Source organism: Callionymus lyra, chromosome 12, assembly GCF_982586985.1.
Source record: "Callionymus lyra chromosome 12, fCalLyr1.hap1.1, whole genome shotgun sequence".
NCBI classification, from domain to species: Eukaryota; Metazoa; Chordata; class Actinopteri; order Syngnathiformes; family Callionymidae; genus Callionymus; species Callionymus lyra.
In genome coordinates this window covers 13,285,211-13,299,292 of record NC_141829.1, presented here as the reverse complement: position 1 = coordinate 13,299,292, position 14,082 = coordinate 13,285,211, and the positions used below count along the sequence as shown (strand labels likewise).

At 38.6% G+C, this 14,082-nt stretch overlaps 1 protein-coding gene across 1 annotated transcript; it reads right to left on the bottom strand.

The window, feature by feature from the left end:
• Nucleotides 1-2,027: 2,027 nt before the first annotated feature.
• Nucleotides 2,028-13,811, bottom strand: slc38a11 (solute carrier family 38 member 11). The gene is made up of 12 exons (XM_087804596.1): nucleotides 13,501-13,811; nucleotides 8,199-8,443; nucleotides 6,522-6,596; nucleotides 6,320-6,454; nucleotides 6,193-6,258; nucleotides 6,029-6,135; nucleotides 5,887-5,966; nucleotides 5,757-5,827; nucleotides 4,291-4,452; nucleotides 2,619-2,731; nucleotides 2,358-2,489; nucleotides 2,028-2,294 (listed from the first exon to the last, which is right to left on the bottom strand). The coding sequence occupies exons 1-12, from the start codon at nucleotides 13,809-13,811 to the stop codon at nucleotides 2,028-2,030; spliced, it is 1,764 nt and encodes a 587-aa protein (XP_087660722.1).
• Between the last annotated feature and the right edge of the window lie 271 nt (nucleotides 13,812-14,082).

The window sequence follows — 14,082 nt, the reverse complement described above, 5'->3', positions numbered from 1 at the left end:
AAACAAACACACACTGACGATAACTTACTATTGCTATCACAACACAAACTATTGCTATTAGTAATAAAAAATGTCATGATCTAACAAAATCTATGTGAATAACCTCAAAAATAGCTGTATTTATTTATCGCGTACCTGAATGTTTCCATTAAAACAACTTTAAAAAAAAGATTCACAGTTTTTTTTGATTGCATAAACACCAAAATCAAAAGTCGTACACACAATTATAAAACCTCAAACCCAGATCAGCACAACTATAAGCACAATGTCAGCTACACACTTTTTGCGAATGACTACACACAGTAAATTGCTAAACACTTCACTTAAACACAGATGCATATCATGATGTCACTTCCTTGTAAATTCCAAAGCACTGACTTTCAAATGAACACACTCATGATCTAATTGGTTAAACACACATCAGTCACACGACACATGATTGCTTCAAGAAGACACAACAATCACACAACACATGATTGCTTCAAGAAGACACAACAATCAGGTTCATGCTCTACAAATAGTCAGCAGGTGAGTTCACCTGTCTTCTGTGTCCATATAGTGATAGTGTCCATATATGTTTATGTCCATGTGTGTGTGTGTGTGTCAATATACGTGTGTGTCCATGTGTTTGTTTATCCATATATGTGTGTCCAAAAATGTTTGTATCCATAAGTGTGTGTCCATGTTTGTGTGTGAGTGTGTGTCCATATACGTGTGGGTCGCTGTGTTTGTGTATCTATATATGTGTGTGTGTCCAAAGATGTTTGTATCCATATATGTGTGTGTCCATGTGTATGTGTATCCATATATGTGTGTGTCCAAAGATGTTTGTATCCATATATGTGTGTGTCCATATACATGTGTGTCCATGTGTGTGTGTATCCAAATATGTGTGTGTATCCATATATGTGTGTGTATCCATGTGTTTGTATCCATGTACATGTATGTCAATGTGTGTGTGTGTGTATCCATATATGTGTGTGTCCATATACATGTATGTCCATGTGTGTGTTTATCCATAAATGTCTGTGTCCATATACATGTGTGTGTGTATCCATATACGTGTGTGTATCCATATATGTGTGTGTATCCATGTGTGTTTATCCATAAATGTGTGTGTCCATATATGTGTGTGTGTATCCATATATGTGTGTGTATCCATGTGTGTTTATCCATAAATGTGTGTGTCCATATACATGTGTGTCCATGTGTGTGTGTCCATATACATGTGTGTCCATGTGTGTGTGTATCCATATACGTGTGTGTCCATGTGTTTGTGTATGCATATGTGTCCAAAGATGTTTCTATCCGTGTGCGTGCGTCTACATACATGTGTGTCCAAAGATGTTTGTGTCCAAAGATGCTTGTGTCCATATACATGTGTGTCCATGTGTGTGTATCCATATATGTATGTCCAAAGATGTTTGTATTCATCTATGTGTGTGTCCATGTGTTTGTGTATCTATACATGTGTGTGTGTCCAAAGATGTTTGTATCCATATACGTGTGTGTCCATGTGTTTGTGTATATATATATATGTGTGTCTCCAAAGATGTTTGTGTCCATATATGTGTGTCCATGTGTGTATGTATCCATATATGTTTTTGTCCATGTGTGTAGAGTTTTTAATTTTAGCTTCACTTTTGAGGTTTACTTCTAATTGTGTGTATAGTTCTGCTAATTGTATGTCGTGTTTCAAAAATCGTGCTCAAGCAATTGAAAAAAAACCCTGCAATCCCAGCACCGATGTCCTAGAGTTGAGTTCAAGTATTTGTGGTAAATGATTGAGTAAATGTGAAGACAGTGACCAGGTTAAAAAAAAAGAAAAAAGGAAGGAGCAGACGCACTGGAAGATTGTATTGTTAGAATAAAGAAGAAATAAAGGATATACTAAGGTGTGAATAAAAGTTACTGAAGATAAAAGGTTATGAGACATTCTTGCTACAATAAAAGGACATTTAGAGACGAACAATGAGGTTTGCAGCAGTAGTCGAGGAGGAAATGAAGAGAAACATCCAAGAATATGGTTAAGAAGAAGAAGAAGTGGAGGAGGAGGGAAGCGGTGCTAACGTGGATGAGGTGTTGGCGTCGGCACAGTAAAACATCTCGACGCCGTGAGAACAGCTCTGTGGGTACAGGCCCGTCAGAACCAAACCTGTGCTCATGACAAAAATCCCGAGCACTATCAACACGACGGGCATCGCGTTCGCCCTCTGGAACCAGCGCCCGTTGCTGAGCTTGATGAAGCAGGCGGCCGGCAGGATGAAGATGAGGGGCGTCGCACTCAAGGCGCCCTGGAAGAACAACAATCGAAACAATGTCATTATTTAAGAAGTAAATGTGAAGAACTGACTCACATTTAACTCTAAAACGATTCCCAGGCAGTCGAACACCAAAGACATGGCTGTGCAGGCCATGATGATGGCGGTCGTCACGGCAACGTGTTGGACGTTGGTGAGATCCTGATGCCGCATCACGTTTGTAACAACCTGCGTGGAGACGGATGACATTCGTTTCCTCTGTAAATCTTCGTCAAGTAGTTTGTCGTCGAACGATAAAATGAGTAGCAGTAGATTATAATATAATAAAATAGAATAACGGGAAGTCCATGAAACTACCTCTCTGGTTACGAAGCACTCCAGAGGAAACGTGGTGATGATACTGAGGCCGAAACACAGGCGTCCGAACGTAGCCAGGTTGTCGTCGCGACAGTAGTTCTCGAAAATGTCTCCTGTGAATAGAAAATCCGGCTTAGACTGTCCTCGGGCCCCTGCACCTGCTCTCTGAAGACCCTACTCTGCACAGGTACCTCACCTTTAAGGCCCCTCTCTGTCTTGCCAGTACAGAAATGACGTAGTTTTCCGAGTTCTTATACAAGTAATAAGGACATTGTTTCGCAAAAGATGGTAAAACTGGAAAATGACAATAAACCCTTATGTTCCTTCTGGGTCAAGGTGACGGCATGATAACAAATGTGTTTGTGGTATCCCTTGTGTTGCCTCTGGGTCAAGGTGACCAGAAGGCATGATAAAAAATGTGTTTGTGGTATCCCTTATGTTGCATCTGGGTCAAGGTGCTCCGTAGGCCCAAAAACAAATGTGTTTGTGGTATCCCTTGTGTTGCATCTGGGTAAAGATGATCCGAAGACCCGATAACAAATGTGTTTGTGGTATCCCTTGCGTTGCCTCTGGGTCAAGGTGACCAGAAGGCCCGATAACAAATGTGTTTGTGGTATCCCTTATGTTGCCTCTGGGTCAAAGTGACCAGAAGGCATGATAACAAATGTGTTTGTGGTATTCCTTGTGTTGTCTCTTGGTCAAGTTGACCAAAAGGCATGATAACAAATGTGTTTGTGGTATCCCTTGTGTTGCCTCTGGGTCAATGTGACCCGGTGTCCCGAAAACAAATGTATTTGTAGTATCCCTTGCGTTGCCTCTGGGTCAAGGTGACCTGAAGGCCCGAAAACAAACGTGTCTGTAGTATCCTTTGTGTTGCCCCTGGGTCAAGGTGACTCGGAGGCCTGATAACAAATACGTTTGTGGTATCCCTTGTGTCGTCTCTGGGTCAAGGTGACCCGGTGGCCTGAAAAACAAATGTATTTGTGGTATCCCTTGTGTTGCCTCTGGGTCAAGGTGACCAGAAGGCCCGAAAACAAACCTGTCTGTAGTATCCTTTGTGTTGCCCCTGGGTCAAGGTGACTCGGAGGCCTGATAACAAATACGTTTGTGGTATCCCTTGTGTCGTCTCTGGGTCAAGGTGACCCGGTGGCCTGAAAAACAAATGTATTTGTGGTATCCCTTGTGTTGCCTCTGGGTCAAGGTGACCAGAAGGCATGATAACAAATGTGTTTGTGGTATCTCTTGTGTTGCATATGGGTCAAGGTGACCAGAAGGCCTGATAACAAATGTATTTGTGGTATCCCTGGTGTGCCTCTGGGTCAAGGTGACCAGAAGGCCTGATAACAAATGTGTTTGTGGTATCCCTTGTGTTGTCTCTGGGGAAAGAAGAACTACCTCCCTGGCTTCAAGAAATAGATAAGCACTGGAGGAGGTTGTTCACCTTGACCCAGACACAACGCAGGGTATATAATAAAGACTAAGGTTACCCTGACCCTTAGATAAAACAACGGTTAACAAACATAGGGGGGTCTGTCTATCCAGGGGGTTCTCTTTGCACCCTCTGGACAGACAGTCAGATAGTAAAACCATGTCAGAGAGGCAGGGGGCTAGAGAAAGCAGGTGGAGGGGCCCGAGAAGACAGGTCTGCAGCCAACACTTGTGTCGTGGATACCTTGTGTGTACCCAGTGAAGGTTGTGTAGCCTGCCACGCCGAAGGTGGCACTGATGACAAGCGCAGACCCCACAGAGATGTGAGTGACTCGCGTCCAGTGAGTCAGGGTAGGTTCCTTCAGCGAGCCGTAGATGAGGAAGCTGTTGTGGTGGCATATGAAGGCTGGAACAGAAGATGGAAGAATCCCTGAGAGGAGTTTGTGTAAAGAATCTTCTGGAGATCAAGTGAGGCGAAGAAGAGAGTGCGGACAGTGTGGACTCTTTTATAATGTGTTTTTTTGGGTAAATATTTTTTGCCCCTCAAAGTAATTTAAGTATTTAGAATTAAACATATATATTTGAAATTAATGGTTTATACATTTTCTATTGACACATTTGTATTTTTTTTTTTTATCTTTTTCCCTCCTTTTTTTTTACATTACTTCTCTTTATTGTCTTCATACATTTGACTCTGGCTCCCCTCAGTGTTTGACAATAAGATGAATGTCTATAGCAATACAAATGAATGCTTGTTTAGTATTGATCTCCTGTTGGCAATGTGTCGTGTGGACGCTCACAATGATCTGGATTGTTTGGAGGAGGAAACAAGTGGTCGATGAGTGCAAACAAAACTCATGATTGTTTCTGAAGTGGAGAAGAACCATAAAAATAATGGATAAACAGTCATGTATTAGGCTTCCGGCCATTCAGGATATCAGTCAAAACAACAACAACCCAGTTTGTGTTGGAAAGTGGATTCTTGTTATTCATAGTTTTACTCCAGTCTGTGCAACATTATCTTTTCTTTAAGCTTGAAAGAAATAAAATAAAAATGTTCTTATCTTTGTTCCTTTTCAACTTTCAAAAATCTTCTACGATCAGCTGAGAATTGTTTGATAAAAGCTTAAAATGGTTTGATGACATTTTCAAATTGTTTGATTAGAGTTTAAAATAGTTTAAATACGGTTAAAAATTGTGCAATTACAGTTGAAAATAGTTTGATAACATTTTCTAATCGTTTGATAAGATTGAAAAAAAGATTTGTTCGTTGAGTTGGAAATGGTTTAATTATGTTAAAAAATGTTTTATTACATTATAAAACTGTTTGATTACAGTTGAAAATTGTTTGATTAAAGTTGAAAATTGTTTGAATATAGTTGAAAATAGCTGGATTACAGTTGAAAATTGTTTTATAACATTTTTAAATGTTTTAATTACAGTTGGAAATAGTTTGAATACAGTTGAAAATAGTTTGATAACATTTGAAATTGTGTGATTACAGTTAAAATAGTTTGAATATAGTTGGAAATTGTTTGATTACATTTAAAAAACGTTTGATAAAATTTGAATTTTTTTTTATTGCAGTTGAAAATTGTTTGATAACATTTGAAAATTGTGTGATTACAGTTGAAAAAAAATGTTTGAATACACTTGTGTCTTTAATATAAACTCTAAACCGATATCAATTCAAATTAAAACCATGCTTACCGAAGGACATCACACCGACCGCTTGCACTGCGTTCCAGTTGGCGAAATTCCATGCGTTCTCTGTAGGGGCGCTGTAGAGCAACGTTTAGATCCAACAGTCACGATGAGAAAATGAGAATCGGGAACAAACATTTGAGGTCCGAGAGTAGCTGCGCGTACGACGACGATGCCGACGATGAAGACGGTGAGCACCATCGATACGAACGACACCTGGTCAGAAGATAAGATCATCAACAAAGAACACACTCCTGCGGTTACAGCACAGTAATGACCTTCCCCAGCCTCTGAATGTTCCGATAGAGCGACAGCGGGAAGGTGAAGATCACAGTTGACAGCAGGATGACGAAGTGGCGATCGGCGAGGATGTGGTCCGGACCTACTGTGAGAATACCATCAGAACTTCAGTGCGACTGATGCGATAGCGGAGACAGAATACCTCCCGATATTCTCTGAAACACTTTGGTCAACGTGTCACCCATCGTGATGTTGTAGCTGATCATCGCTGGGAAGGTAAGAGAAAAAAAAGTTTACAATCCCATCAAAGGAAGACTCGAGCAACGCACCGATGAAAGGATACAGGAACTGGAGCGCCGACACGACCAGGAAGCCTGGATACCCGAAGGCGGCGTGCACCAGCGACTGGTAGGTGTGGGTCCCCGAGAGGTTCCCCCCTTTGATCAACAAGATGATGGAGTAGTCTGCCCCACACACAGGGGAGAGAGTTTATCCTCAAGACTTTACCACCTCAAATGTATCATGTTTCACCTGTAATGAAGGCCACGAGGATGAGCAGAAGAAGACCGAGGGGGAGACCAGCCTGGTTCAGAGCATATGGTAACCCTATGGAAGGGTTGTTGAGGCCGTTGAGAATATGTACTTCTTCCTATGTTTCTATTGAACTTTCCTTTCGTCATCCAGAATCCAAAGTTAACTTACTTCCTACTCATGTGGACTAAGGGTTGGGATTAACGTGTTCACACTTATTTTCTTCATGCTCGTTGTTCAGACAGACAAACTTAAAAACACCTCCATATTTGCTTGTCTCTAACGTCCATCTTGATCTTGTATTAAAGCCTCGATAAGAAGAATTCTGTCATAGTTCTATGTCTATTTTCCTGTGGGATTTTCTTCTTTGCTTTTTGCTTCAGAGGAGAAATCAACGGCTGCGCGCAATTGGGCAAACAATGAGCGATGCTGAAAGATCCGACGGTCCGTGAACCCATCGCCAGAAGATTGCTTCTCGACACCTGGTAAAGATATTTGGATATTTATCGGATTACTTGGATTCTCCTGACGTCGCCAGCGCTTTTTACAGCCTTCTTGGGCTCTGATTTTTTTTGTTGTTGTATTTTTGGATCACCTGCAGTCTGGACTCCTTACTATGTTCTCCTTCGTGTTTTGGTTTCCCTGTTGGACGTTTTCGCTCTGCAGTTTCCCCGCATCTACCTTTTTTGAAATATTTGTGTTTGAAAGACTGATTTAATAACTTTAAATTTTAAAGACGATCTTTATTTTCCGCACTTAGATCCCAGGATCCACGTCTGCAACAAATGGTTCGGAAAAAGAGTGTATTTTACGTTTGTTTGTAGCAGAAGCTAAAAGGCTAAAGGCTAACAGACAGGAAACAATCCGGGTAAATATCATGCAAGCTAGTGCATGTTAGCCTTTCAGCTTCTGCTACAAACATTTTTAAATTAAAGACTTGTACAAGATTTTTCAGAAAAACTTCTCATGTCTAGGCTTCAATAAAAGATGTTACAGACGAGCAGTTTGGAGGTTTTGGAGGTTTTTTGTGAAGAAATGTAAACTCTGGTCACGACCAACATGAATATTGTTTTGATTTTTTAAGCGCTTTGTGGAAAAGCCCTATACAAATAAAAATTACTTACTTACTTACATATGAACCACATTTCTGCCTATTACTCCAAAAAGACACGGATTACTCTGAAAAGAATCCCTACCCTTACACTTAGTCGTGAACTAGCTCTTTAAGGTCTGATTTCATTGTTCAAAAACAGTGTCAATAAAGTTGTGAATAATAACCATAGTTCAATTGACCCTAAACTGACGATAATAATTGCCAAAAATTAAGTAAGAAAATAATCAACTTTACTGTTTAAAAATGCTACTTTAACATTCTTTTTTATAGACTGCTGATGTATTTTATAGTCCACACGAATGAATGAATGCAGGCTTGTTTTCAACAGAATGTGAGAGCATGACTCAGGACTTTTTTTTTTTTAAAGGATCAAGGAGTTGACGTGCTGGCAGGAGGTCAAGCTTTATGGGTCATATGATGCAAAAAGGTTTAACCTCCCGTTACTTGAACTGCAAAAGTTTTCTGCTCGAAAAACCATCAACAAAGTTGACCAGCGTGAGAAAGACAACAGTACTTAAAAGTACTAAAAATATATATATTACTTGACGTGTATCCACACATACCTATTATTCCTGATCCAATGATGGAGTTGATGAAGTTGAAACACGCAGATATGACTGAACGTTGGGAATCTCCTTCAGTCTTTTTGAGTAGGATGCTCCTCTGATCATTTAGAAACTGGAGGATGAAGAAAACAAACAAAAAAAAGTGATATTTAAAAAACAAAAGTTCAGACTTACCGCCTGAGACATTCTGAGACCCGTTAACTCCGAGATAGGTTCCTCTCGACTGACGTCTCTGTCTTAGTCTGAAACCAAAAAAGAAGCAGCCTTTTTTAAAAGTAAACTTCGGGTTGCAAAAACTTTACAACAGTACCCTCTATCGGGAAGAAGATGAAACTACGTGCCAGAAACATGCCACAGGTGGGATTAACAAGATTTTTCAGTGAAGATAAATCCAAATCCAAAGCCACCAAAAAAATGCGTCGTCATCGGGTTTCCTGAAATGAATCCGAAGGGATTTTCAAAGTCTGTGGTTTCACGCAACACGATAATCGGATTAAAACTCAACTATTTGCCAAATTAAATAGTTTGCTCACGGTATAATGACAGGAGGAAATAATATGAATTACGGCAAGATAATGTCAATTTATAAAGTATTTTATTTCTCTTGTATCACACCAGCCTTTACGCATTCGAGTGTGGCCCCACTCCCACGGGACCCCAAGTCACGCATATCTCCCTTCTTAAATCCGTAAAGTTTAAAACTAACAAACAACACTCTTAACACCGGAGGACTGATTGAAAAACTTCTATTTACTCAGTCGATCCTGACCACATTTATTAGAATTGGTCAAGCAGTACAAATATCGGACACTAGAGGACGCCAAATAACCAACTTTACGCTGTGTCGAATTGAAACTTGTAAAATAAACGTGTGTTTTAAAAATAAGTAATTTAAATTCGAATACATTCCAATTATAAAGACGGGTCTCAACTTTTTATTATCTGATTAACTAGAGATATTCCACAACATTAGACCAGCCGCCTCTCTGGCATCCCTGCCCTTCTCCGGGTACCAGGAACATCCGGAAGCTCCACATTAGTCCGTTGGTCTCACGCAGGGCGGATGAAACTCTCTCACCACTACACCACTCTCTCTCTCTCTCGCTCTCTCTCTCTCTCTCTCTCTCACACACACACACATACACAGTCTTTTTCTTTTCTCTAACTGCTGGAAAGTACTTTCTCTGACACTGAAAACCTTCTGACGGACCTTTGACACTTTTGATATTCACTTTTTCTTCATATATATTTCATTTGAGAGAAACTTGGTCAACAAGCAAGGATGGATAACTAGAGGTGAGCAAAAGATAACTAGTTTTGTTTGATCTGTAAAGTTTTGATCCATATTTCTATCAATCTATCTGTCTGTCTATCAGTCTATCTATGTATCTCTGTATCTCTGTATTTATCTCTGTATCTCTGTATTTATCTATATATCTTTGTATCTATCTATCTATCTATCTATCTATCTATCTATCTATCTATCTATCTATCTATCTATCTATCTATCTATCTATCTATCTATCTATCTATCTATCTATCTATCTATCTATCTATCCATCTATCCATCTATCTATCTATCTATCTATCCATCTATCCATCTATCCATCTATCCATCTATCCATCTATCTATTTATCTATCTATCTATCTATCTATCTATCTATCTATCTATCTATCTATCTATCTATCTATCTATCTATCTATCTATCTATCTATCTATCTATCTATCTATCTATCTATCTATCTTTCCATCTATCTATCTTTCCATCTTTTTTAGTGTAGTCGTCCTTTTAGAAGTCTTTAAAGCTAAACAGAATGACGTTTTAATTCATCAATTAGATTCATGTATCTATCTATCTATCTATAATCACTGTAATATGGGTTATGAAGTTGTTTCATAGACTTTGTCATAGTTGAAATGATCTCTACATGGAAAATTGATTTGTCGTTCAGGAGCAGCAGCTCCAGTACGAAGCCTGAATTACGGTATATCGCTGCGGTTAATGGGCTATAGAAGCGATTATGAGCCCACAGCTCATCTCGTTGCACTTCCTGTTTGCATGACCGTCAACATCGTTATTAGATTGCTGTCAATTAGAGCCTGGGATGTTTGCCCTTGTAACCAGGCTGTGCACACATCCAGCGATGACGGGAAGCTGAGAGCTAAGAAACATCATTCGTCTCTTGACGACTTTCACCATCTTGTGTATGTATCGGCGAGTCCTGGACGTCTGTGCACCAGCTTTAAGTGTTGTGTCTAAAGGCCTTGAAGCAACAGAACGGTGGTCAAAACGAATCTGTAATTCTTTCAATGTTGTGTTATTTTAAGCCTTTTGACAGTAACACCAAATGATTTTGTTCTAAAGTACGTTTTATTTCCCATTAATACAATGGGAAAGCTGTAAAAAAAATCTCTTATTATATACTCTTTTTATTCAGGAAGAGTTTGTCTTAAAATTAGAACGTTTGTTTAAATAAATGTAGATTTTTATTCCTTTAAAAGTATCTGCAGTTGACATTTCACAAAACAAAAGTATTATTGGATATATGTGAAGCATTAGGGATCTTAAGTGAGATACGATATGGAGGTTTTCATTGTGACTGATATTCAGAGGATGTGGCGAGGAACAAGGAGAGGAAAGTTGTGATTGGGATAAAGAATGGTTTAATGGAAGATGGTTCACTTCCTGTGGCGAGCTCTGGTGGGAAATGCATGTTGGTCTTGAGTGTGTTCTACTATATTTGAGTATGTATTTTTGAGCCAGCAACGATTTTATTTAATTATTTAATAAAAACGTTTTCTTTCAATAATTTCAAAAATAAATATATGTAAAAATAAATACATTATTTCAAAAATATAAACACTTTAGAAAAAGGAAAAAAAAAAATAGAAATCTCGTGTAAAAAGTGTCATAATTAAAAAAGATATTTGAGCAATAAAATAAAAATAAAAATAAATGTTATATTATTATTATAAAATATTATATGGGAAATATACATATTCTTTTTAGAATTAAATAAAGGTCAATCATTAAGGTGCTAGAAATAGTACAACTATCAATAGTTTTGGAGAACCTTAGAAAACAAAAACAAATATCTAAGTAAGTAAGTAAGTAAATAGTTAAACAATTAATAAAAAAGTGTATAAGGAATAAAGCGTAGACTCAAACACAAAGATAATACAATTGAAAAAATATAATGGATAAAAATAACATAAAAGATCTTACAGTACATTTATCGTTTGACTCGCGAGTGCCAGAAAAATATAAAATAAAAAATATATATATTTTAAATACGATTGCATGAACAAAAAATATATATTTTCAAAATAGTTGCCTCTGAATAACATTGTCAACCTTGAACGATAACTTAAAGACAACTTTAAAAAGATAGAATCTGCTTTTTATTTCTGGTCTTTCCTTCAATTGTGGCTAGAGTTGGGGGGGAGACCCTGGACAGGTCCAGCACAGGAACGACCCTAGAGACCATCAAGAATCCTCAATGAACCTCAGTGTGTTACAAGAACGGTCGCGTCCAGAAAAAACATCCATTAAGGAGGTTCCAATGATGATGTAAATACACAGAACAATATTGTCGCTACACCTATTGCATCATATCATCCATCAATGAAATATTGAAGAGTGTAGTTGAAGCGATGTTTCCTACAGATACCGCATGTTTGATGTACTCTGTCAGAGAGACTGGCCCAGAGCCAAAGATCACTGCGAGTTCACGATCGATAGTTTGTCCATCGATCCGCTGGCAGCGATTGAACATACTATTCATCAGAAGTGAGTGAACAACACACACTTTAAAGTGACGTATCGTCGTGATTTACAGCGTCGGTTTTCCCGGCCGAAGTGTGTTCCCAAACCAGAGTGGAGTGCTCTAATTCTAGCTCCGCCTCCTTTACTGTGGGCTGCTTGGGAAAAAACAGGAAGTGACTTCTTACATGCTGGTTTTGTAAAAAAAACTACAACTCACACAACATAGGAAGCCACTATCAATGGAATCAATGTTATTTAGGTTAGGTAGAACTTTATTGATTATTCAAATATTTATTAACATTTTAATTTCTTGACAGGCTTTATTACTTAGGTAGTTTTACTAAATAAATGTTCATAAGGTTCCTTTTTAGGCAATTGGTTAAACATTTTCTTTCTTGAGTTTTGAGATTTCAAAAATTACATGGTCCACCACAACTTGAATTTCTCCCATTTTAACTGATGTACTTCCTTTGGCAATTTGCGAAACGTTTTTGATGGTAAGGATGTCGCTTTTTAAAAGATTTTTTAGACTTTAGAATAATGCAATTTTTTATATTTCCATTATTTATTTTTGTGTCATAGTCCTCCGTGACATAAACCTTTTTTTTAATTTGGCATTTCTTCCCAATTTGTAAATACTTGATTTTTGGGCATTTGATTCACCTCTTTTGATAATTAAATCTTTGAAATTTTGGTAATATTTTGTTGTTTTCACATGGTCCGCCTGGACTTAAACTTTGGTTTTGCGGCATTATTTCCAATTTTTCAAAATGTTTTCTTTGTACGAACATGTCCTGTCTGGAACTCAATTTTGCTTTGGAAACTTTTGATTTTTTTGCCATTTACAGACATTAATCTTTGGATTTCTCTGGAATTCTCTGGATTTTCCAACTTAACTAAATCACATTTTTCAAAATGTGTTCATTGAGTCTGCGCAGAGCTTTTGGTTTTGTGGCATTATTTCCTATTTTTAGAGGATTTTGAAACATTTTTAAAATTTTCGAAGACAGTTTTTAATGTATTTTTGAGAATTCAGACAATCCCATATATGTCAATATATTCAAAACTTCAGTTCAAACTGAAATTATTGTAAATATATCAATATAAATCAAGCTGATTGAATTCATAGAATGTAGCCATGAGCGCAAGCGTACTTGCCAAGCTAATTGCTGAGCTCTGGATAAAACAAAAAGTTGTCTATGTTGAAGGCACGATTCAACATCAAAATATGTCTCAGTCATCGGACATCAATTTAAATACTAGTATCATTATGATACGTAAATAATCAAGATAGCAAGAGACAAAAATTGGATGTTTTTTCATATTAAAATGTACAAATTACACTTGAAAATGTACAGCATTAATGCGTCTGACGTCCCAGCGCTCACAGGGGACAGATAAGTATCGGTCCAACAGGTCAAACGTGGCCCCCGGGTGTTGCACGGTGTCCAGATGTGACCCAGTACATGCTGGTGTGAGTCGGAGCTAAAAACCAATACGAACGAGCCAAACATTCCGAGCAGATTCTTGCTGTTCAGTCAGTGACGCTCGTCGGAAGCGTAGACTCCGGTGAACAGCAGCGACGCCGAGACGTGCTCGGAAGAGAATTCGGTCGGGTCGCGCTGTCGACAGGTGGCAGATTAAGTGAAGTGCTCCTATTTGAAGCCTCCGAGTGGCGGCTCGTATCTCAAGCTGAGCGTAATGACTTGTGAGCGGATGAATGATGCCGAGCTCTCCGGGCGAGTGGGTCGGCTGACCTCGCCAGGGAGCGCCTCGGTTCAGAGTGTGGACGGATCCGGTTCCTCCAGCATCAGAGGGAAGACGATTCCACTTTATAAACATCGTAGTAGAGATAATGTAGTTACTGTCTTCACCTACAGGACCCTACGATGAAGACTGGTTTCTGGGACCTTGGATTCGCTTGAGCTTCTCTTTTAAAAATGCCTCAAGTTGGTCCCATTAAAAACCTCTTACTTCCTAAAAACGAATCCTTTCAGAGACATAATCATATTCTAGAGCAGACTAATGGCCCTGAAGAAGACGTGGTAAAGCTCTCAATCAAAATCTATTTTCTCACAAAAAGAAAGAAAATTATCCTCCTCCACAAAAAAAA